The sequence below is a fragment of the Paramisgurnus dabryanus genome, chromosome 12 (assembly GCF_030506205.2).
Source record: "Paramisgurnus dabryanus chromosome 12, PD_genome_1.1, whole genome shotgun sequence".
NCBI classification, from domain to species: domain Eukaryota; kingdom Metazoa; phylum Chordata; class Actinopteri; order Cypriniformes; family Cobitidae; genus Paramisgurnus; species Paramisgurnus dabryanus.
The window spans coordinates 11,984,899-12,011,060 of record NC_133348.1 but is presented as its reverse complement, the minus strand read 5'-3'; the positions used below and the strand labels follow the sequence as shown (position 1 = coordinate 12,011,060).

The 26,162-nt window shown below is 36.3% G+C and overlaps 2 protein-coding genes across 2 annotated transcripts; one reads left to right on the top strand and one right to left on the bottom strand.

Annotated features, from left to right (window-relative positions):
• Positions 1–306: 306 nt before the first annotated feature.
• hadhb (hydroxyacyl-CoA dehydrogenase trifunctional multienzyme complex subunit beta) lies at positions 307–12,216 on the bottom strand. Its single transcript, XM_065256411.1, has 16 exons — positions 12,102–12,216; positions 10,370–10,442; positions 10,181–10,222; positions 9,957–10,047; positions 9,598–9,642; positions 5,401–5,500; positions 5,011–5,098; positions 4,059–4,246; positions 3,766–3,946; positions 3,460–3,581; positions 3,279–3,358; positions 2,930–2,977; positions 2,549–2,636; positions 1,442–1,516; positions 1,039–1,203; positions 307–925 (listed from the first exon to the last, which is right to left on the bottom strand). Exons 2-16 carry the CDS (start codon positions 10,437–10,439, stop codon positions 890–892), a joined length of 1,419 nt encoding a protein of 472 aa, XP_065112483.1. The 5' UTR covers positions 10,440–10,442; positions 12,102–12,216; the 3' UTR covers positions 307–889.
• Positions 12,217–12,816: 600 nt separating this feature from the next.
• On the top strand, positions 12,817–25,456 carry hadhaa (hydroxyacyl-CoA dehydrogenase trifunctional multienzyme complex subunit alpha a). The gene is made up of 20 exons (XM_065256412.1): positions 12,817–12,930; positions 15,236–15,277; positions 15,363–15,433; positions 15,552–15,685; positions 15,767–15,905; positions 16,165–16,284; positions 16,376–16,478; positions 18,393–18,515; positions 18,589–18,707; positions 18,783–18,839; positions 19,148–19,257; positions 19,338–19,472; positions 22,360–22,531; positions 22,626–22,712; positions 23,734–23,874; positions 23,971–24,039; positions 24,167–24,362; positions 24,523–24,637; positions 24,726–24,871; positions 24,970–25,456. Exons 1-20 carry the CDS (start codon positions 12,867–12,869, stop codon positions 25,113–25,115), a joined length of 2,289 nt encoding a protein of 762 aa, XP_065112484.1. The 5' UTR covers positions 12,817–12,866; the 3' UTR covers positions 25,116–25,456.
• The last annotated feature ends 706 nt before the right edge of the window (positions 25,457–26,162 follow it).

The window sequence follows — 26,162 nt, the reverse complement described above, 5'->3', positions numbered from 1 at the left end:
TTAACATTTTTTTATAAACAAAACACAAACAAACCTTTAATTCCATAACATTTAGCAGACATTTTTTCCAAAGCGGTCTAACAAAATAGGAAAACTCTTAACAATATGGGAATTATATAATTCAATAAATCCCATATTTTATTAAATTAATATAACATTTTATTTTAATGTTCATAAATGTACATACATTTTGTTTAGCAGTATGTTTGTAAATGACATCAAGTTAATATAAAGTAAATCATAAAACAGAACACAAAATAAATGTAAAAGCCACTTTAACAGAACTTAACACGAAAAAAGCATAACTTGATTTCAAATGACATTTATTTGTAGAAATTGTTAGAAAAAGATGGGAAACAAGACAAAACTCTTCCACAGCGTTGAGGCACTGGTACGTTCAAGCGATTTTGTCTTTACAGCTGATCTAAACCTTCAAGCCAATCCTGACACTTCTCAGTAATAACAAAACAATCTGTTAGACATGATGGATAAATTAAAGAGTTGTCTGGATTTTAGAGAGCTTGGTATCTGGATAGTACATTAATAAATCTAGACTGCTAGATTCCATATCACATCTTTTCAGGTGACAATTCCAGACTTGATGTTTAACATCTGAAACCAACTGGCCTGTTTTAAGTGCTATTTTCAACATGCAAAAACGTCATATTATTTACCTTGGAGTATCTTCTGTTTTTACCGTTAAAACATTTTCAAATAATGTTAATGTTTACAGCCAACTCACAAGCATCATTTCCTACCAAGAACTTCCAGATAACTTGCAGCAACAATTCTTCTCAAGGCATTTCGAGGCATATTTACAGAATCTATGTGTGTGTGTACAGTGCGTTAGTCTACGCCGTAGACTCTACGGTACTTGTAGCTATAGAGATTATTGTGGGTATGCTTCAATCACCATAGCATGACCCTGAAACAGAAATATAAGAGAAACATTGAGAATATTTGGTTTACGTTGAGGTGCTGCGTCTATACAATATGTATAATATTTAAGAGATTGTGTGCGTGTTTGGGCATCCCCACCTGTCCTCCAGCAGCACAAGCTGACACTACGCCGTACTGTCCTCCTTCCTTCTGCAGTCGGTGAGCTACAGTGGTCACCAGTCTACAGCCTGTGGCACCAAAGGGATGGCCGAGTGACAGAGAGCCGCCCCATGTGTTAAATTTCTCCATTGGAGGGGCACCAACCTAAAGAATCACAACATTTTAATAAAATTGTGTGTCTAATATTTTTTATGATGTCTTAACCAATTTACTGTAGTGACAACCTATTCACAGACTTATAGCACAGCCTCTCATACATGTTTATCCTAAACTTAACCTTCACACAAATCTGTTGATGACACTAGATTTAAAGCAAAACATGAAATAAAACGTTTGTTTTCATCATGTCCATTTTATTTTGAGAATTTTTAAAAGCACTTACCTTAGCTTTTTTGCCCATGTATGTTTGTGCAAAATAGTCAGAGTCCATCGCCTTTAGATTTGCCATGATCTGACCCTGAGAAACAAAAAGAGAGTTTAATGAATTAGAAAAAGCAGATGAAGCACATAAGAAATAAAACAACATGAGACTCTGGACCACAAAAGCAGGTATAGTTGTAGCAAAAGCCAAAAACACATTGCATGGGTCAAAAATATCTCATTTTTATGTCAAAAGTCATTAAGATATTAACTCTCCCAGCCAGCGTTTTTTTTTTTTAAGTTGCCATTTTTTGTGATTTTCACAAATATTAAATGTCATCCAGAAAAATGTCTTCTTTAAATATATAAATATAAATAGATTTTTATAATATTAATTCTAATTTTATATACAATATTTCAAATGTTATAAAATTATTATTTTATATACATACAATATATCAAATGAAGGAAAGACCCTCTGCTTTCAAACGAACAAATACACAAAAAAAAAAACTGAAAAAATGTTCATCCTATCTTCATTTGTTCTCTTTTATTACCTCTCAAATATGGTTAGGTTTTTTTTTCAAAAATAAATTTTAAGCAAAAATCTGAAATAAATGCATTTTTGTACACAAAACACAGTTTTTACTGTTTTTGAATCAGTGGATGCTTTAATGTTTATAAGTTGAGTAAGCGCGCCACCTAGTGGATAATAGCGGAAATATAGATTACTGTAAAAATTTGTCAGGAAAGCGTCATTGGCAGAAAAGCGTTTTCTCTTATTTGACAAGATAACTCGTCAATGGCAGGGAAAGAGTTAAGTAAAGATCATGTTCCTGAAGATATTTATACATTTCCTACCATAAATATATCAAAATTGTTTTTATTATTAGCATTATGAGTTGCTAAGGACTTCATTTGGACAACTTTAAATGCGATTTTTCTCAATATTTTCATTTTTTTTGCACCCTCAGATTCCAGTTTTATCTCAGCCAAATAATGTCCTATCCTAACAAACCATACATCAATTAAAGGCTTATTATTTTAAAAAATTGACCTTCATGATTGGTTTTGTGGTCCAGGGTCAACAAATACACCGCACAGAAATGTAAAACATAAAAATGCTTACAGCAAAAGCTTCATGGAATTCAAACACGTCAATGTCGTTCATGGTCAGACCGCTCCTCTCCAGGACCTTTGGAGTGCTGTAGGTCGGCCTGAGAAACAAACACAACAGATATGGGTAAGACAGAAAACTTTCATGTTAAGTGGGCTCTCATTTTATGTTTTAAACAATTTTGCTCAATAAAAAATTTCCTTGGAAAAAATTTAACTTTTAACCCAAACCAAACAGAAATCATTACAAAGAACTACAAAATGTCAAATTTTACCGCAGCTTGAACAAATGTCAGTCACAAACTCACACGCCATGCTGTATAACACAACAACGCAATTGCAAAACCAACATACAACCAACGTCATAGAGAAAGAGCGATATGCAGAAACTCACCCAAGAAGCAGCTGGTCTTTTGGGTCTTGAGACACGTACACAAAATCTCTGTATATAAAAACATATAGACACAATAAAATATATTAACAACAACAACAGAGTGAGCAGAAGATGAGCAGAAGTTGTGATGTTTATACTCCGTGATACAATATTTTACCATTATTTATGTCAAAATCAATATTAGAAAAAATGCATTCTGAAAAATCCCTCAAACTATTCATCAACCCCCATCAAACATTATTCAAGGGCAAATGTTCACAGATCAGTTAAAACACAGATGCTGTTGTGAGTTCAGAGATGCTGTCGGTGGTAGTTTATTTGATTTGAGGCACTACTCTCATGTCTGTACCTGAGATACGCTTTAGGCTTGTAACCCATAGCCAAAGCTTTCTCTTCTGACATGATCAAAACTGCAGACGCACCATCAGTCTGAGAGAGCACACACACACACACAGTTCAACTTTGAGTGACAGATCTTGTGCAATGATTCATTAAATCAAATAAGATTAAATAAATTAAGTTCGTCTGACCAGGAAGGAGGAGTTGGCGGCCGTCACAGTGCCGTGAGGCTTAATGAAGGCGGGCTTCAGTTTGCCCATCTGCTCGATGGAGGAGGGACGGATCCCGTTGTCTTTCGACACTATATCCTTCCCTGTGACACACGTATCATTACAATATCCAGACAAATTCGAGTAATCCATCGTGGATGACAAAATTAAACTAGATAATGTAACTAGTTTCAAAGTGAATTAACAAAATCAACAAGCAACAATAAAATCTTTATTTGACTGCACAGTCGAGTGATGTTATCAGTGTCTAACTGTTTTATTGGTCACCTGGCACTTTGAAGCTGATGACATCATTGAGCAGTCCAGCGTCCTGAGCTTTCTTAGCAAGAGTGTGCGATCTCAAAGCAAACTCGTCTTGCTCCACACGGGTGACACCAAACGCAGCCGCCAGGCGGTCGGCGGAGTGACCCATAGACTCTGCTGTGGAGAATTCGGCTACAGCCGGCAGCTAAACACACAGACACAGTGTGTCTATAAGTGTGAACAATGTCAAATGGACTGTTGAGGAGAGCTAACAAGGCCCTTCTTACAGTATTTATAGTATATTATGTGTACGGTACCTCAGGTGCAAGGTGAGCGAGTCGGATGGAGCCCAGCAGAGAAAGTCGAGCACCGAGAGTCTTCGCCTTGTTAAGTGACAGCATCGTCTTCCTCATCTTACGGCTGTGGCGAATCGGAATGTCTGACATAAACTCGACCCCACCAGCAACCACAGCATCACACTGCCCAGAAGCGATCAAACCGACAGCTACAAAATAAACAACAATCAGCACAATGTTGTGGAGTACTGTGTGCGCGCGTCTCTGTGCATCTCGTGTGTGTGTGTGTGTGTGTGTGTGTGTGTGTGTGTGTGTCTGTGCGTCTCTGTGTGCGCGCGTTTGTGTGCCTGTGCATCTCTGTGTGCCCACGTGTGTGTGTCTGTGCATCTCTGTGTGCGCGCGTGTGTGTGCCTGTGCATCTCTGTGTGTGTGCCTGTGCATCTCTGTGTGTGCGTCTGTGCATCTCTGTGTGCGCATGTGTGTCTGTGCGTCTCTGTGTGTGCGCGTGTGTGTGTCTGTGCATCTCTGTGTGCGCGTCTGTGCATCTCTGTGTGCGCATGTGTGTCTGTGCGTCTCTGTGTGTGCGCGTGTGTGTGTGTCTGTGCATCTCTGTGTGCGCGTATGTGTCTGTGCGTCTCTGTGTGCGCGTGTGTGTGTGCCTGTGCATCTCTGTGTGTGCGCGTGTGTGTCTGTGCGTCTCTGTGTGCGCGTGTGTCTGTGCGTCTCTGTGTGCGCGTCTGTCTGTGCGTGTGTGTCTGCGCGCGTGTGTGTGTGTGTCTGTGCGTTTCTGTCTGCGCGCGCGCGTGTGTGTGTGTCTATGCGTCACGCGCGCGTGTGTGTCTGCGTGCGTGTGTTTCTGTGTCTGCGTGCGTCTGTGTCTGCGTGTGCGTGTCTGTGTATGTCTTGTAATGCATTGACAAAGTCGCTTTGGATAAAAGCGTATGCTATAAATGTAAATCTAATGTACATGTACCTGTCGTCATTGCTTGGTTGGAAGAAATACACGCCATTGTCACTGTGTGAGCAGGAATCCTATCTGAAAATCCAGCACCAAGTGCCGCCTAAGACAAAAATATAAACATTTAATTTCAGATTAACTTCTTTTCTAGTTCATTTCATACCTAGAAACAAGAATCAAAAGTCTCTTACATGAGTTTAAACTTTTTAATCTCCCCAAAACACCCAAAATGAATTACACAGTAATGCATGAATAAAATCTATCAGAGAGACATAAACACTCTTACAAAAAAAATGATCAATGCATGTAAGGTGCTTTCTATTAATATGAAAGCTTTTAGAAAGAAATCGCTTTAACAATCCAAATGCTATCATCTCAGACAGTTTTAACAGAAGACAGACTGACCTCTCTGGCCACATTACTGGTCTTCACTTCCTGAATCACAGTTCCATAGACGATATAATCAACGGCATCTTTAGGGAGGCTGGTTTTGTTTAGAAGACCCCTGGAGATACACAAACAGAATATACGCTAACACTTTACAATAAGGTTGTATTTGTTAAAATTAGTAAATGCATTAGATAACATGAATTAACAATGAACAAAATTTCTTTAGCACTACATGTTTTGTAACTGTAAACATTTGTTCATGCACAATGAACTAACATGAACAACTGTATTGGCATCAACTAACATTAACAAAGATTAATAAATACTGAAAAACTGTACTGGTCATTGTTAGTTTATGTTAGCTAATTCATTTACTAATGTTTGACAAATACAAAAGTGTTTTAAAATGTGGGTGTTCCACAACATGGCCACACATATATTTATTTTTCTTTATTAAATAAATGTGTTATTTCAGTTGGCGTAGTGATATGAAACTGTGATGCGGTCCACAGACCTGGAACTACTTCATAGGAGTGCATTGACTGAAAATAATGCACACCTGTAGAGCGTGCATTGAATGAGAACAAAGCATTTAACAGCCCGTGGTATACATAAGTATAATGTAAAGTGTTGCCAAATATACTTTATAAAACGGGCAGTTCTGGTTCTTCATTCTGATTGGTTGAAACGCATTCTAATCCGTGATAAAATACCCCGGTAAACTCACGGATCAGACCGCATTACATAAGTATCACTGCGCCACTGTTGCTGCGTACTGATTTATGAAAATAAACACCACAGTCTTTAATCATAATTTTAATTTGTCTACAATTGCACAATTAATGGCGATATCCAGATAAATGACAATTAATGTTGTTGAGTCATCTTGTCAATAAAGAGAAAATGTTCAAATTCAAAGTCTACCTCAAATTCACATTTCCGCTATTATCCACTGGGTGGCGAAACACCGCAGTTTTGATCAGGCTCTGAATCTGATCTCTTACTAAAGTCATTCAAAAAAATTGAATTATCTCCAGGGTCTGTTCTTTCATTTGATATTTTATGTTTATTTAAAGAAGATCATTTTTCTGTAAGGCATTAATCTACAACTGGGTGGCAACTTAAAAAAACTAAAAAGCGCTGATGAGGAAAGAGTTAAGCATGCTTGCAAGCATATTTGATAATCACTTCAACAGTTGCACAATAATGTTAATGTATAAATTAGATGAATGTTGAAAACACGACAGTCTAAAATCATATTTTTAATGTTTCTTTGCTGTGTCTATGTTGGTTGGGAACTACGCTCTGTTTCAGCCACACTTGATTCTGAGGAACTACTTTGTTTGGCAGAATAGTAATATTTGTACTAATATAATTACATTATTTGTGTTTCATTTTATGAACCGTTTTATAAAAGCAATAAGCCCCGCGAAGCAGTGGTGTTACAGTGCATTTTATAACAGCTAAGTGCCCAACAACGCTCCTTAGCTGCTATATTAAATGCACTGGTAACCCACTGCTTCTTGGGGCTTATTGCTTTAGTAAAGGGGGTCGCACACCGGACAAGAAGCGCCGCGCCATGAAACTAAAAACAGAACACATTATTTTCTTTGAATGTACGGACACCATCGGTGTCTGTCTGCTGTGACTCTGGACACTGCTCAAATCCCTATCGCGCCACTTACATAGTTAATCATTACATAACATCATATGTGTCCCAAATTGTTAGGGATTAACATTTGCTGCTAATGTATATTTAGCATGTTTAAGTAGACGCTGACTAAGCTGACTATCTAACTAAGCTCGCAATATTTAATGTGCACTTACTGTGTACGATACCTCCAAGTTGTCCTAGACGCGAGGCGGTGCTTCTCGTCCGGTGTGCGACCCCCTTAACTCTTTCCCCGCCATTGACGAGTTATCTCGTCAATTAAGAGAAAACGCTTCCCTGCCAATGACGAGAATTTCCGGCTTTCAGCAATACCGCTATTATCAACCAGGTGGCGCACTTCAGCAACTTATACAACCCTGAAGTAACGCCTTGTGTGAACAAGAAAGAACTCCGTGTATGTTTTAAAGATCGCTGTGCATATGATCTCTAGGGGTGTCAACAATAATCGATTCGGCAATGCATCGCAATGCGCACATGCACGATTCAGCATCGATGCAGCAAATGCCATAATCGATTATGTCACTGTTTATTTTCTGGAGATGACCGTGATAGACGGGTAAATAAAAGCGCACCCTTTTTCATGGAAAGTGGACATATGGGCACATTTCGGATTCTATGAAGTTAATGGGGAACAAGACTTACGCTGTGTGTACAATTCTCATCTCGGGCAGGGCTCGCAAAATCGCTAGCCCGACGTCGCGTTTCTATTGTGAATTCCTGTCGGGCTACCAAAATGTATCTCCACCCTGCCTGTCGGGCTATCTTGGGGAGGAAATAATATTTTAATGTTTTTGCTTTGTCTCAGATTTAGTTAGGTCATATTGCATGTATTTCGGTGTCCTCTTGTCAGTCATTATCCTCACGTACCAAGTGAAACTGTCAGGAAATGAAGTGAAAGCATAAATAAACTCATCCTCTAATGTGCACGTCTGATATATGCGCGCGACCCTCTGCACGCGCTTCTACCGGCTAGATTCTTCACGAGCACCTGCTTGCGCGAACTCAAGTCATTTAATAAAATAACGTCATTTCATTTTTACCTCATAGACTAACATTGTTTCATCGTATTTTTTTTCTTTCTTCAGTTAGTAACTTAAATATGTGAGAAGGAAAATATGTTTGAGTGATTTACGTCTAGCCTATTGATGTAGCTGATAGGTGACTAAACAGCAGTGGTAAGATATGTTTACCTAAAGCGAATAGAATGTGTGTTTGTCATTTCGTTTTACCTCAGAGTCTAACATTAGGGGAACATAAAGGGAATTATGTTTATTCCTTTTTAATAAATATCTGCTTTAAGTCTTCTATATTGTGTTAAAGTCACTGGTTGTTTATATATTTGATAAAATACCATGTTATCTAAATACAATGTGTGATGTGTTGAGGTATTTTTTTATAAAAAATAACCTGTGTTATAATACATTCATATAATATTTCAGTAATATAACAATTAAATTATTCTAACGTTAGGGGAACGTTAAAATAACCTAAAAATAACATTAGGGGAATGTTTATTTTCTTAAAGAAAACATTCCTGGCTAACCAAAAACCTTGGAAAATAGGGGAACATTTTGGGAACCAAATTGTTAGCTGGGATGGGCAGGAATATTTGGCTTACATGGAAATCCAGGATTTATCAATATTCTACATTAAACAGTGTATTTTTTATTCTAGCTACTTATATTCATTTTGGGCTACCAAAAATTAAAGAGTGTCTGCCCGAAGGGCTACCAGGGATTTTAAAATTTTGCGAGCCCTGGTCAGCTTTCGTTTTTGTTGAGAATAGTTGCACTTGAGTTTACTACTTGACTTATTAAAAATTTGCCTTGTTGTGTACAGTAGAATTCTGATGCATCGCAATGCATCGTAGAATCGAATTGAATTGAATCGTTACCTGGTGAATCGTAATTGAATTGAATTGTGAGGGCAGTGCCAATGCACACCCCTAATGATCTCTATCAAAAGTCTTTCACAAAAATTGAATTATCTCAGCTTTTTGTCTTTTAGAAGAAATCTACCCGTATTTGAGAGGTGATAAAAGAGAACCAATGGATGTAGGATTAAACTTTTTTTTTGAAAGCAGAGGGTCTGTTCTTTCATCTAATAAATTGTATGTTTATATATTTAAAGTATAACATTTTTTATTAAACTTTTGTAAAAATCATGAAAAATGCTGGCGCTGGCTGGCAATTTTTTTTTTAAACGCTATCGGGAAAGACTCATTTTCTAAATCAGTATTCAGTAATAATGTCTCAAGAGCCTCAAATCAAAACAAATTTATTCGAGAAGACATTTTGTGTAAGACAGCAAAACTGTCCTAATTTCTACTTGTTTATATATTTGCCAATACTTATGCTCTAATGTAGTTGTGCTTTCATTTATCTTTCTTAAATGATGTTTCAAACATGTTCAGATTTAGTTTTTACTAGGAAAGTTAAAATGGGGATTAAGAAATGTATCCCATATATTTGTGTGTGTGTGTGTGTGTGTGTGTGTGTGTGTGTGTGTGTGTGTGTGTGTGTGTGTGTGTGTTGACATACTGTAATGCAGCTCTGGCCAGATCATGGGGCATCAGATCAGAGTATCTAATGATAAAAATGTACAGAGAATAGAAATGAAAAACACACATATTTACTTTATTACTGTAACAGTGTCACATTCTAAAGAGACTAATCTTATTCAGGCTGGTGTATCACTACAAAAATACAAAATAATATTCGACTGAAAGTATGACATGATATTGTCACCTTGATCAGGAAAAAAAATCAAGGTAACGTCAGATCAGCAAAACTTCTTGTGGTGGATTTCAAAAGTTTAAGGTACTTAGGGTTTGAATAATTTTCAATCTACAACATTTATTTAGTCTCCTGTAATCTGCTCCCTCATAACAAAAACTTACGTAGTGCCAGCCAGGAGGAAGGGGGTTCGAACGCCTTCCACCAGAACAATGTTCTTCACTCCTGGTTTGGCAAGGGTTTTCTTGCTCTTTGCTGTTTGAAAATAACAGTCACAGACAAAAACAACAACAAAAATTACACGAAAAATAAAATCAACTACTTGTTATTGAGTATTTATGCCAGCTGATATACATGAGAGCTGGTCAATATTGACCTGACACACTACCTTGAGCTTGCAGATGGGCAGACGAGCTGAGAGAACGAGCAGCTGAAGACAGAGAGAGAGAGAGAGGACAGAAAGTCATTGTTATACAGTTTTAATGAGCAGTAATGACATGCACACGTTCAGTATTTTTTCACTTGTCTGAATAACATGAAGTGTTCATTAGCTCTGCTGAGACCCAGTCCGTCTTACCGAATCGAGCGGCCTGCAAAGATGTCACTGGACCGCTCCTCAGAGAATTCATCAACATCGATGCCATCATTAACTATGTGGAAACCAAATTTATGAGAGAATATTATATTCCAAACCATCATTTCAGTGCAACACAGCAGGTTTAGTTATAATCTACAAATTCAACTTGGTGCTATTTAATGAAAATACTTTCCAGAAATATATTTTATTTGAAACTTTGCTGAAACATATCACAAGATCTCAGACAACAACAGTGTGACACCTGGATGAAAATTTTAACCTTAAAATATCAATAATACAATTTGGCAGGAAAAATAGGGAAAGTCACTAGTTGAGTTTCAGCATTAAAACCTACAGTACCCAATCACTTTCATTGCTTTTTTATCATTATTGTATGAAATAATAGTGACCACCACTAGAAAACATTCGGACACTTAAAGGGGACATATCACAAATCTGACTTTTCCACGTTTTAGTGCTATAATTGGGTCCCCAGTGGTTCTATCAACCTAGAAAATGTGAAAAAAAAACAGTAACTTTTTTTGGTAAATCATTCCCTGCAAGCATGTGAAAAAATAAGTCATTGAAATTTGTCTCCCCTTGTGATGTCAGAAGGGGATAATAAATACCACCCCCTTAAACTGCACTATCCAATCACCCCATTGCCATTCAGTGCAGAGATCAGCTCATTTGCATGTTAAAGCACACACCCAAAACAGCAAATTTTTGCACACACCTACAATATGTTGATTTTAACCTGCTATAATAAATTATCTATAAGCTTGAGTTAAACTTTACACATGCACTCTGGGGACACCAAAAATTTATTTTACATCTTAAATAGGCGGTTTCCCGGACAGGGATTAGACTAGTCCTAAACTAAAATAAATGTAATCTGAAAATACATCAGTGCATTTTGGTTTGCCTCAAAATGCACACAAGTAATGTTTTTAGTAAGGCATGTTTGTTATAGCAATATTTCATAGTTCAACTACGACCTAGTCCTGGCTTAAGCTTATCCCTGTCCGGGAAACCACCCCAAAAAATCTTGTGAAACGTCCCCTTTAAACTACACTTAAAATTGTCCGATGCATTTGCATTATAGATTAACAAATAAAGTGAAACAAACCCGAGCCATTTTTTTGAGATCCAATTTATGACCATATATATTATAATGTGATATATAGAGAATATCATTTCAGCGATTTGTAGATATATCATATTAGTGCTTCCAGATATTACATTCTTTGATAATGCAATCTAATGCAATGACATTCAAATAACATTGAGTGTGTCACAAGCACATACATTTTGGGCAACAACGTAGATTTATGAGATGACGTGGAACGTATGTAACATTAATAATTATAATGTAGGTGTATTGACACTGATCTTGTGCGCGCGCGCGCGTGTATGTGTGTGACCCTTCACCTAATTCTGTCAGCCGGTTGTACAAGGACAAACACAGAGCGACATTAAACACTTTAACAGCTGGTCAAGATCTTAAACTCATTATTAACCTACACCGACCACAACATAACCAAAGATGACCGTAAATTCAAAGTAAAAACAGAGTAATGTTGCACAAGATCAACAAACTTCGACACGAATAACTAGTGTAACGTTAGTGGTAAATTCCTCTGCACGTCTCACACGGTTTAAGACCACAATAAGCCTTTATCATATAAACTATGTGCCTGTCGTTAAACGCGCATTAATGTATATGTTTTACCTGTGGTGCTATGAAGGTAGAGTTTGATGTGTCGCGTCTGTCCAATGACTACAGCACTGCACGAGCAACAGGACCCCGCGGAAACCTAGCAGCCCAATTCAATGCCTGCGCAAAAGACCAGAGAAAGCCTGCGGAACTTATTTGACCATAAAACAATTTAGTTATATTTTGTGTGTGTTTTTTGCGTTATACGCATAACTGGCACAAACTTTTTAATGGATATGTGCATAAACTCAAATTACGAGAAACGATATTACTTTTGGAATATACTGATGAAAGATGTGTATTATTAATTATTTTTATTCTTTAATGTTTTATTGTATTAATTATACTTATAAATGTACGTGTATTTTTTAAATAATCAAGTTTTAATGTGAGTTCACTTATTCTAATTGTCCGGGATGGCTGGGGAATTATATGACTGATCATGACTGTACAGCGAAAATAATATTTAAAATACAGATAAAATAAAGATCGGCATTTGCATTCACATATATGTATTTGATAGAAATCTGTAAATTGCTCTTGGAAAAATGTATCTATTAAACAATGAGATTAAACCTGTTGTTATTATGCATTTCATTTCTTAAAATTGTAATTTAAATGTACACTTTTACAAACAGCAATACACTTATCAGACCTAAATCAATCTATCTTAATCAATTTATTAAACTAAAATTATACACTAGATGAAAAGTTTTGCCTTTCGCGGACACGAGCTGGTGCGTACGTGTGCGCGCAGTGGTCGTGGCGTCACTCAGGAAGATGGCAAGTACAGGACTGCTTCTGGCTCGCGGCTGCTGCTGCCGAACAGTAAATACTATTACAGGTAACAAACATATATCAACTTTATATAATTTTATATATGAAAATATGCGATATTACGGAGTGAGATAAGTTTAGGTTAAATGGTAACCCGCATGAATGAACTTTGACCCAGTTTTGTGACTTCAGGTCAGTGGGTTACAGCAGGTAACGTTACTTACAGGTACAGTAAATATTAATTTATATAATATCGTTTTATGTAAGAAAAGTTAAACAGTGTACTTTAAACTTTATGCAATTTAAACTTTATGTTGTTTGTTTGTTTGTTTTTTGTTTGTTACTGTGGTGGCCACATGTTTACTGTAATAACAATAACTTGTAGTAACTGTGGTTTTAGGACGTAACCACGGTTACTATATTAATTTACCCTAAGTATTTGTTATTACAGTATATGTATTGAAGATGTTTAGCATCATAACAGTCTGTTTTATATTGTGATACCCTTGTTACAGTGTTAATATACAAGCACCATTTGTTTTTAATGTGTTGTGTTTGACCTCAAACGTTTATTTATTTCATGCATTAGTTTATATAGTAAGTATTATTATTAATATACAGTTCTGTGAATGGATGCACACAGTCAGTCGCTGTGACAGGTGGGAGGGAGGGAGTTAACTGGGACAAAGGTCACATTTTGAGGATACTGGGCCAAAGGTCACAGTTTTATGTGTTACATATTTTAATTATATAGTAAAAAGATGTGATGCCATAATGATAAACATTGAATGATTACGGACATTATGTTATGTACACCAAAGGATACCATAGTACAGTGGCGAACCGTGGGTACTTCAGCTGGGCCTTCAAAATATGCAATAAAGTGCAAATGCCTCTCCATCCATAATACTAGGCTATTTGTATTTTGTTAAATCATACAGTGAACGTGTAAAAATTCTGAGCACGCAAAGTTAAATTACAGAATGGGCATTGTCTGCCTTTAAATGCAGTTTTAAAGTTTAAAATTACTTTAATCTAACTGATAAACACAAATACAGACTCTGCTGCTCTGTAATGACAGTCAGGGGCTCTGTAAATTTGCATTTAACAAGCTTAAATTATGTTCTTTAATTTATTTTTTGGAAATATATATTTAGCTGTAGGATACCTTGTTAGCCTTTTTCATAAGGGGAAATATAGCACCCTGCGTTCTCAGTGCACCTCCTTGTGGCTTATACCTGTTGTTATAAGATATCCAGGGCTCGCAAAATCTCTAGCCCGAGCCCCGAGGGCTACCAAAATGTATCTCCGCCCTGCCCATCGAGTATAGCGGGGAAAAAAATATTTGAATGTTTTCGCATTCTCTCAGATTTAGTTAGGAAATTATATTGTATGTAATTCGGCGTCGTCTGTCAGTCATTACTATCCTCACGTAACAAGTGAAACTGTCAGGAAGTTTAAGTATAATTAAACCCTTTATTTTACTCGTGTTCGCGTCATATGCACAGTCTCCTTTGCACGCGCTTCTCCCGGCTGTGCTCTTCACGAGTACGCGCTTAAGTTATTTCGTTTTTACCTCAGCCCTATCAAGCTAACCACAACGTCAATCACGTTTTCCGCCATTTACCTCAACCACTCTCACCGCAGAGATTCGGGGCACTAGACTGTATTAATATTAACGGTCTATGATCTTCGTCTTTGGTGTTCGACGGCTGCTCGCATCCAGTTTGTTGCATGCTTAGGACTTCATGAAGGCTTACAATGTTTTGTTTTTTACCCGCCCCCTTGAAATCAAAACGTGATTGGTCGATTTGCCCGTCACTCTCCACACCAAAACACATAGCTTGGCCTTCCCTGGGATTTATGAAGTCCTAACCAATGAATGAGCCAGATAACCGGGCCTTAATAGAGACAGACGATTCTGATTGGATTAGATGTTTTCATGACATGAACCTGACAGTAAGCTTAACGTTAGAACAGATGAGAGAAAATATATTACATGTATTGTATTAAATTGAATTAAATAGAAATTTTAAAATGTAAAAACATATTTTTATTGAATACTATATTATTTATTTGTATTATTATTATAAAAAATCTTTTTATTAATTTTTTTAGGCCTTCTCTGAAGGCGTAGAAGGCCCTGAAGGTTCCCCACTGCCATAGTACTACCACCACTACCATACTGCACGGTTTTACCATGAATGTACCCTGTTTTATGGTAATACTATGGTACTTTGTTGTATGAACATGTTTATCAACTCTCATTCTAAAAGAAAAACTGAAGCGTTTTTAAATAAGATATATATATATATACAATTAATAATAATTATTAATGTGTGAATTGTGTATTTTTATGTTTTGGGTCACAGGTCATGGACAGAGACGTCTTTCTGTGTCATCAGCTGTGCTGGGTAACTAAATAAAGCCTTCAGGATGATAAAAACATTTTTAATGTTTTCAATTCAAATCAATCTCTCTTTTTCTCTCTCTCTATAGCACGCACTCATGTCAGTTATGAGGTCAAAGACACGGTCGCTGTCGTGCGAATCAATGATCCTAACTCAAAGGTTTGTTATCTTATATCTTAATTCTTCTGATGTAATAAATTGTATTTGTAAAGATGACATTAACAAATGCTCAACAACAGCAACTCTTCTGGGTTTCTTTTGCATCACATGTGTGCAGGTGAATACTCTGTCAAAGCAGATGCAGGCGGAGATGACAGAGGTGATGAGAGAGATTTGGGGGAATTCAGCAGTAAAGAGCGCCGTTCTCATCTCAAGAAAACCAGGAAGCTTCATTGCAGGAGCTGACATCAAGTACCATACACGCACATAGAAAAACGCATTCATCGGGTCATGAAAGACTCACATTCATCAGCATCTCTTTCTCTCTCTCAGTATGATCCAGGCCTGCCGGACAGCAGAGGAAGTGACATCACTGTCACAGGAAGGTCAAAAGATGTTTAAACAGATTGAGAAATCTCCCATCCCTATTGTGGCTGCTATTAATGGCTCTTGTCTGGGTGGCGGTCTGGAGGTCAGCGCTCGTTCTTGTGATTCACAGTTTTATTATTGAATCATTTTGAAGTTGTCTTTCAACTGTGATTTGTGATTTGAATAAAAAGTCATCCATAAAAGTCCCTAGCAGCAGATATTACTGAAAAGTACGTCTCTGAAATCGAATCTTTGTTGTGACAGTCTTAGACAGCAGAAGTAAACCCGATTCCCCTGCTTTTAAACTCTCCGGTATGTCGTGTGTGCAAGATTGCTGACACTCGGTTCTGTTTTTCTCTCAGTTTGCTATTTCTTGTCAGTACCGTGTGGCCACTAAGAGTAAAAAGACGATTCTGGGCACCCCAGAGGTGATGTTAGGGCTGCTGCCCGGGGCCGGAGGGACTCAGAGACTGCCCAAAATGGTGAGGTGTTTACTGACACTCCCTTACTTTAGATATTATTTTCTTTACAGTTTCTGCAATTGATATGTGTGTGTGTTTGTGTGTGTGTTAGGTGGGCCTGCCTGCTGCATTTGATATGATGTTGACTGGAAGAAATATTCGTGCAGATAAAGCCAAAAAAATGGGTCTTGTGCATCAGCTAGTGGATCCTTTAGGTGATTATTTATTTATTTATTTAAAGATGCTCCCTTATGATTCCTTTTTTTAATGGGAGTTTATGGTAACACTGCAAGTTTTGTAAACAAGTTTTCCCCTGAGATTTATGATCAAAGGTTTAACATTAAGCATAAAAATAATTATTACACTGCTTGTTGGAATGCTTGATTCTGATTGGCCAGTCGTGACATTTGCAGGTTTGTTATTTCCTAACTTGGGAGGGTAACTTTTTAAATGTATTTAGTTACAATTTACTGCATAAAAAAGCATTCAGTAACTTAATCCAAGCACCAAAATATAAAAGTAATGTAATCTGATTACTTTTGGATTCCTTCAAGGTCACATATATTTTAAGATATGTCAGTTCAAGTTGTTTTCAGTTTGGACAGCCCTTACATTTATTTTAGTCTAGGACTAGTATAATCCCTGTCCGGGAAACCGCCACTTAATATCATATCAGTGCATTGTAAAAAGGGAAAAAGTGATTTACAGAAATTAATTTAATTAGTAACCCAACAACAATCAAAAGAGGAAAATATTCAAAAAAGGTTTTGTCCTTATTTCTTTGAAAAATCTCGTCACATTACTGTATAGTCAAGCAGTGCTTAAAAATCAGTGTAAATCTTTGTCATCCTGAACGTATTCCCATTTTTTACAGGATGCAAATGTAATCTGATTACTATGTTTTTTTTTTACGTAGTAAGTTTTTTACTAGTTTTTTGTATCCTGATAACGTAATCCCGTTACATGTAATCCGTTACTCCCCAACCCTGATTAGATAACAACCGCTTAAAACTAATAACCTGGATGCTGCAAATCATTTTCAGAATTTAATATTACACAAAAATGCAATTTAAATAGGTCTTTTAATAACATCAATGGCATTATATTCACAAATGACATTTGAATGTCTTGTCTTATCTTAAAACCTAAAGTAAAAAAAAAATTCCTCATGGAAGGTCTGCATTGATTTAAAATGAGCAAATAAAATATTTTTAATCAATATTTAATGATTATATTTTTTGCATTTCCATATTCCTTACATAACTTATGAGGTAAGTAACCGTGTAATAAGCAAAATAATGTACAGACAGCCGGTTGTATCGTGAAATAAGCCCCTTTCGCTGCAGAAAATGACTTAAGTATAAATATCTAAACATTTTTAAATCAATATGCAAAATGATCTAATTAAACAAGTCTAGTTTCGAGAAAAAATATATTTAATATATATTCAAAAAATATAATATAAAATATATTTAAAAAAAATATAGTATAAAATATATTGATAAAAAATATAGTATAAAATATATTTATAAAAAATATATTATAAAATATATTTATAAAAATATAATATAAAATATATTTATAAACAATATAATATAAAATATATTTATAAAAATATAATATAAAATATATTTATAAACAATATAATATAAAATATATTTATAAAAATATAATATAAAATATATTTATAAAAATATAATATAAAATATATTTATAAAAAATATAATATATATATTTAAGTGAATATGTGCATGAAACAAGCAAAACAATCTGCCAATGGGGTAAAAAAATCTTGAACTTTTTTCTTAAACACTTAATCCAAGAAAAATTAGTTTACTCCCATTGGCAGATTTTTTTTATTGTTTAATGCACAAATTACCTTAAATTTTTTATATATATATATATATCTTTATCTAAAAACTAGACTTATTTTCTTATCAAGAACATGCATCTTGCTTTAAGAATTTTTAGACATTTGTAGACAAAACTGCTAAGTAAGAAAGTCTTTTTTGTAGGGTTCAGTGTGATACAAGACCCTTAACTTCACGTTGGGTCCTGATGACACTTTCAGGGCTTATTTATGTAATATAACAATAACAACCTACTGCCTATACATGATCTGTGTGCAGGTCCAGGTCTGAAGAGTCCAGAAGAGAGGACTATTGAGTATCTGGAAGAAGTGGCTGTGGATTTAGCTAAAGGTCTCGCTGCTAAAAAGGTCACTGTGGAAAAGAAGAAAGGATTAATGCAGAGTAAGAGACACGCACACAGATAAAGACTGATCGACTGTTGAGTCATTTTCAAGAAACTTTTTATATGTTTCAGGGGTGCAGGATTTTGTGATGGGTCTGCCCCCAGTAAGAAAACAGATCTACAAAACTGTCCACAGCAAAGTTATGAAACAAAGCAAAGGGCTTTACCCTGCTCCACTGAAGATCATAGAGGTAAACACACTTACCTGTGCTGAGACACAGACAGTATACATATACACTGGCTCAGGAACTGTGTTTGTGTGTTAGTGCGTGCAGACGGGCATTGAAAGCGGTCAAGATGCTGGATATAAGGCTGAATCTGAGGTCAGTATTACCGCATGTAATTTCTTCATTAACACCTATTATACCACATGGCTGTTGAATGCTTCATTCTGATTGGTTGAGAAATGTACCACCACGGGTGTGCATTATGTTTTTGGATAAACGCACACCTGACCTCTCAAAACGACCAAGTCAAATTATTTCTTACTTAATACTAGTAGAGGCCATCCACTACATTGATTTTACCACAGTAAGGGGAATTGAGGGACACCTGCTTAACCGTGCTAAAATTATTGAAACTATAACACTGTATTATATTTATATCATAACCTCTGACCTCTCATTTCTAGAACTTTGGTAAGTTAGCGATGACATCAGAGTCCAGAGCTCTGATTGGTCTGTATCACGGTCAGGTGGCCTGCAAAAAGAACCACTTCGGGAAGCCGGAAAGAGACGTTAGGTATGTGAAGTGGGAGGGGCTGAGGATGTCATCGGGACATTAGTATGATTGGGTGTAATAATGAGTTTTTTATTTTTTAGGAAGCTAGCTGTCCTAGGGGCGGGGCTTATGGGAGCAGGTATCGCCCAGGTAACAATAGACAAAGGTGTGGCCACCATCCTGAAGGACACGACACAAGAAGGACTCGGCAGAGGTCAACAACAGGTGTACAAGGGGTTGGTAAAAAATATAAATCTAAGATAAAGACGAATTGTTAGTAGAGCTTTAGATGTTTATGAAAATGTGTCGTATCAGTCCCCTAAACTATATGAATTTTAGTGGGACATAGGGTTACAAAATTCCAGGAATTTTCAAGGCTGGAAACTTTCCATGGGAATTAACAGGAATATATGGGAATTAAAGCGAATAAACTGGGAAATTGCCTTATAACAAGGACTTGCAACACAATTTTGTTTAAAACAAGAAGATTTAATGCAATTTTTACCCTGCACATTTCTCATATGCACACTCAAGGCCGCCTTAATGCACGGGCTTACCTGGGCTGAAGCCCAGGGGCCTCCCAAGTTCAAGGGCCTCCCAAGTTTGCGAGCTGAAAAGGTCATATTGTTTTGTAACTTGTCAGGTTTTCTGTCAATCACTCTAATTGAACGTTACATGGCTGCTGATTGGTCCGTTGTAACTTAACGTGAAATAAAATGTCAGACGTAACATATTTTTTATTCCGCGTAATGTAATTAAGTGCGCGTTGTCAACTTGACATTCCTGCACGTTAGACTGAGTATGACAGAGAAACAGGAAATAATCCACCAACAAATGAAAGAGTAATTTCTGAAATTTCATAATAAGCACTAGTGAGGTGCAGGTCTCTCTCTCTTTCGTGCGCGCGCTCGCTCGTTCGCTCTCTCTGTGCTCGTGCAGCTGGCATGCAGAAGTCTCTCCAAAAGTGCACAAGAAACTGTGCCGCTAAATTAAGAAAGGAGTTCCCGCACATAATGCTGTTAGTCGTTATAAAGTTTAAGTTTACTCGCGTTTATATCAGTGACGCGTGCGCAGCTGGAGCGATGTTTGACGCGACGTTAGCTCACAGTACACACATCTGTTGGTTTAGAAAGACGAGAAAGAGACGCAACGGTAAAGGTGCAAGTCTAAGAAAGTAAAGAGCGACAAGACCATCTCAAATGATCATCCCCTGATAGCACCATTATAATCTCATTATCTAAAGATCTTATATACAGGTATGTTCCCTGTCTGTTTTGTGCATATTCATACTTGGTCGTTTTACATGCTTATGTATGCATAAATACTAAATACAATGCATACTATATCTTCAATAGCCTACAAAATAAATAACTGATTAAAAAACAAGATTCTGTCAGACTTATCTTTTGTTATCATTAATGCATTTAACAAGATTCAGTCTATAAAGACTTATCTTTTGTTATCATTAATGCATTTTTACTTTAAAACTAACTTTAACTTATTATATTTTTAAAACTGTGGTGAGCATTTAAGTATGAGTGGCAATTTTCTGCAAATTTGTATATTCCAAAAACTATATAAATATAAAGCTTATAAACATATATACTTTCACACATTTTGGTTTAATTATCACCACATGTTGCTGTGTGTGGTTGTTAATAAAGTGTCTTGTGTTTATGCTCAAGTGGGCTCAGTGATATGTTAATAACAATATTATGGTGTTTTCTGGCTCAAAGAGGGAAAACTCACAGTTGTATGTCTCGAAAGAAACTAATGCATTTTGTGATGTAGATTACCTAGATATTACACTTAAAAAAAAAAAAATTAGACTATAAATCGAGGGGAAGGGGGGCCTACAAAACCTCTTAGCCCCGGGGCCTCACATTAGGTTAAGGCGGCCCTGTGCACACTGCTTACTAAAACTTTTCCTACATTCTGTTAGGCAGTTTTCTGTTAGCATACAGAAATACCATACAACCCAAAAGTTTGAAAACATTACTATTTTTATTATTTTTGAAAGAATCTCTTATGCTCATCAAGCCTGCATTTATTTGATAAAAAAATAGATTTTTCATCAAATAAATCCCGGCTTGATGAGCGTAAGTATTAGGATTCTTCAATGCATTTCTGCTTATGACCAAACTAAATGTTAATGTATGTTTGTATATGATATTAATTTCCCTTAATTTCCAAATAGATTCATTAAGTTTCCAATTTGGAAAATTTCCAAAATTCCCCAGAATCGGTTCCCATGGAAACTTTCCACCCCTTTGCAACTCTAGTGAGACATGAAATGCAGGTCATAAATGCACTGCAAAAAAATATTTTCAAGAAAAAGAAATTAAAGAAAAAATTCAGTAAAAATATCAAACAATTCTTAAATTAAGATGCTTTTTCTTGAGCAAAATGACCCAAGAAAATAAGTCTAGTTTTTAGACCAAAAAGATCAAATTTAAGTGATTTTGTGCATAAAACAAGCAAAAAAATCTACCAATAGGGTAAGCAAATTTTTCTTGAATTTAGTGTTTAAGAAAAAAAAAATGTTCTTACCCCATTTGTAGATTTTTTTGCTTGTTTTATGCACAAAATCACTTAAATTTGATATTTTTGGGATAAAAACTAGACTTATTTTCTTGGGTCGTTTTGCTCATCAAGAAAAAGCATCTTAATTTAAGAATTTTTAGATATTTTTACTGAAAACAAGAGAAAAATACTAAGATTTTTTTTCTTGAAAATCATTTTTTGTGGTGTGGGACATCAGAAAGAGACAATTACAAGAAAGAGCCACTAGATGTCAGTGATGTAACTTTTCATGGCCTTAAGAAAAGATGGAAATATGAAAAATGAAAAAGTCAAGGTCTATGTCTATAGTAGTTATACCAAACTAAACTGTTTTTTAAGCGCAATCTTGATCAAATGATTTTTTAAATTTATATACAAAAATTTTAATTCACCGTAAAGTCATGGGAATTCATTTGGTACCCAATATAATGCATTTCTTAGCAGATTTAATAAAATATATGTTTTGAATATTTAAGTTTTAATTTAATATTTAGTTATAACTAAAACTTTAAACTGTTATTTCCTTTATTAAAAATCAATATTTCATTGTTTTTTTTTCAGGCTTAATGACAAAACGAAGAAGAAAAGTCTGACGACATTTGAGAGAGACTCGATCCTGTCTATGCTATCAGGACAGCTGGACTATCATGGCTTTGACACCGCAGACATGGTCATTGAGGCTGTGTTTGAAGACCTGTCAATCAAACATAAAGTGCTGAAGGAGGTCGAGGCCGTAAGTTCAGATATATAAGTGCATGTGTTTTAACATGAAAAATATTAAAAGGTGGTTAACTTCAGATAAGACAGTGAGTTTTACCCGTGTACAGGTCATTCCTCCACACTGCATATTTGCCACAAATACATCAGCTCTACCCATTAAAGACATCGCAGCCGCCAGCAAAAGACCTGAGAAGGTGTGTGTTGCATTATTTTTTATGTTTTATACTATATTTTTACACTGACTTCTGTTATTTTTTGGTATTCGTCATTAAAGGATTAGTCCATTTTCTTAAAAAAATACATCCAGATAATTTACCCACCACCATGTCATCCAAAATGTTGATGTCTTTCTTTGTTCAGTCGAGAAGAAATTATGTTTTTTGAGGAAAACATTCCAGGATTTTTCTCATTTTAATGGACTTGAATGGATCCCAACACGTAACAGTTTTAATGCAATTTAAAATTGCAGTTTCGAAGGACTCTAAACGATCCCAAACGAGGCATAAGGGTCTTATCTTGCGAAACGATTGTCCTTTTTGACAAGAAAAAAAAATTCACTTTTAAACCACAATTTCTTGTCTATCTCCTGTCCTGTGACGCACCAACGGGACCACACGTAATATGTCATCACGTCAAGAGGTCACGGATGGCGTATGCAAAACTACGCCCCAGTGTTTACAAGTGTGAAGAAAGAGGACCGTTCCGACATTGTTGTATGCCGAATGATAATAATTAATGTCTTTATGTCAGTTTATTGTTTAAAATGATCTGAAAATGTGCGTTTCATATATGTAACACGTGACCTTTCCACGGCATTACGCAATTACGTGAGGTCGCGCTGGCTCGTCACAGAACCGCAGATAGACGAGAAGTTGTGGTTTAAAAGTGCATATTTTTTATTTTTCTTGTCAAAAATGACAATTGTTTCACTAAATAAGACCCTTATGCCTCGTTTGGGATCGTTTAGAGTCGTTTGAAAATGCTATTTTAAATTGCATTAAAACTGTTAAGTGTTGGGGTCCATTAAAGTCCATTAAAATGAGAAAATCCTGGAATGTTTTCCTCAAAAAACATAATTTCTTCTCGACTGAACAAAGAAAGACATCAACGTTTTGGATCACATGGTGGTGAGTAAATTATCTGGATTTTTGAAATAATCCTTTAAGGTTAATGGTGATGTAGTACACTACTTACACGTGGGTTTGTGTTTTGTAGGTGATTGGGATGCATTATTTCTCTCCGGTGGATAAAATGCAATTGTTGGAGATCATCACCACAAATAAAACATCCAGAGACACAACAGCATCCGCTGTATCTGTGGGACTCAAACAGGGGAAGGTCATCATAGTGGTGGGGGTGAGAACGTGTTTCATGTTTAACATTTTATATAAAGGTGTTTGTGAATATTTCACATTGTCTTTTTTACTGTTATTCCGATTTGTGACCTTCCAGGACGGTCCGGGGTTTTACACCACACGTTGCCTGGCTCCCATGTTAGGAGAGATTGTCAGAGTATTGCAGGTATTTTACGAATCAAAACAGGCCTGCATATTCATATGCAATGAGAGGTCAACATGGGCTGTTAGATCAAAACTATTTTTATGATCCTATTAGATCGTCTGTAATCTCTTTTATCGCTCGAATACAGGAAGGAGTCGGGCCTAAGAAACTGGATGCTCTGACGACAGGATTCGGGTTTCCTGTCGGCATGGCGACTCTTGCTGACGAGGTCGGTATTGATGTGGCGGCTCATGTTGCAGAGGATCTCGGGAAGGCATTTGGCACACGATTCGGAGGAGGAAACATTGAGGTTTTGAAGATGATGGTCCAGAAAGGCTTCAAAGGTACATCTGAAACACAGAAGGGTGCTGGCACTATTAATCTCCAAAGAAGCACCTTTAAGAGATTTGGGAAATGCAGTAAAAGGGAATAAATTGTTAATGTAAAACAAAAACTTTTCTTGTCATGTTGAAAGTTTTAATTATGTGTATGTGTGAACATTAGGACGAAAGTCAGGAAAAGGTTGTTACGTATACGGAGTCAAGTCAAAGGAAAAGAAAGTGAACTCCGGTGCTGAAGAAATTCTCAAGAGTTTTAAACTTACAGCGCCCCCTGCTGTGTAAGTCATCCATCATTCAAACACTTTAGACAAAGTTTAGCTTTCATTACATAAAAAACTCCTCTTCTTCCTCTCTGTGACTCTTTAGCTCTGGTGATGAAGATGTTCAGTATCGGCTTGTGTCTCGATTCGTGAACGAGGCCGTACTGTGTCTGCAAGAAGGGATCCTGCCTGACCCCGTACAGGGAGATATCGGTGCCGTATTTGGACTCGGCTTCCCACCTTGTTTGGGAGGTAAGACATATATAAGACAACGTATAGTGTTGAAGTGATTTAATATGAACATTGTGCTGATGGATGATAATAATATAATGATTTTACTCACATCTCAGGCCCGTTCCGTTTCGTGGATTCGTTTGGAGCCGATAAACTGGTCCAGAAAATGAAGCGATTTGAGGAGGTTTATGGTAACCAGTTTACTCCCTGCCAGCTGCTCATGGACCACGCCAAAGACTCCAGCAAAAGATTTCACAAATAAAATGTCATCTTCTGACCTTAAGATGTGTGGGTCACACAGAAAGCAGAGCACTATTTACAAACCATTTAGTTATTAAAATGTTAAACGTTTTTGGCATTTTCCTAACTTTTAGCATTGGCCTGTACATAATTTGCCAGTATGTTATAAATCCTGTATATTAGCGATTTGGCTCCAGTACATTGGTAACATATCTTGGCATGATTCAGATATGCTGCCCTGTAAAATCATAAATTTGCAGGTGCATTAAACTGTTTTTTATTTGTTAGCTGTACTGTTTTTCTATAGTATAATAGTTTGGATGTTTGCAAACAATAAACTTAAAACCAAAATTTGCCAAATAATTATAATTTGTCTATTCATCAGACCATTGTGGTACTATTACCATTTCTGCAGTATATTTGACCCCGAACCACAAAACCAGTCATAAGCAGTGTTCGAATTGAGGGGGGGGGGGCTGGGGTGGTCCCGGACCCCTTATAAGCATTAAGGGACCCCTATAAAGCACAAAAATATAAATTACGGGGTTGGTTCCTCTAGTTTTTATTAAAATGAAAATAATACATGAACATTTAAATTCTCATGCTGCGCTGCCACAAAGCAATACTGTTCATTATTTGTCCCAATTTCGCAATAAACTAATCCAAAAGATTTCTGTATAAATGTAAATTCTCAAGTGCGCCTCATGCTGTATTCTGGAGGAATTGACAGATTTAGATTTAGGATTGGGGCTTTTAATTTTTTTCCAAACTATTATTTTACACTAATTTGAGGGGTAAAGAATGGTTAGGGTTTGATTAAAGGTAATTTGGGGTGTCTTTGATTAAAACATTGATCCAGGATCACATTTTTGTGATATCACTGTGATCCTATATTGAGGGAGGGGGGCTTAGCTAGGGGACCCCCATAATCTTTGACAATTTTCAATTATTTGAAATTGAGATTTATACGTCTGAAAGCTGAATAATCTTACCTTTCGTGTATTTGTTACGAAAGGACAAAATTTGACTGAGATACAACTATTGAAATTCTGGAATCTGAGGGTGCAAA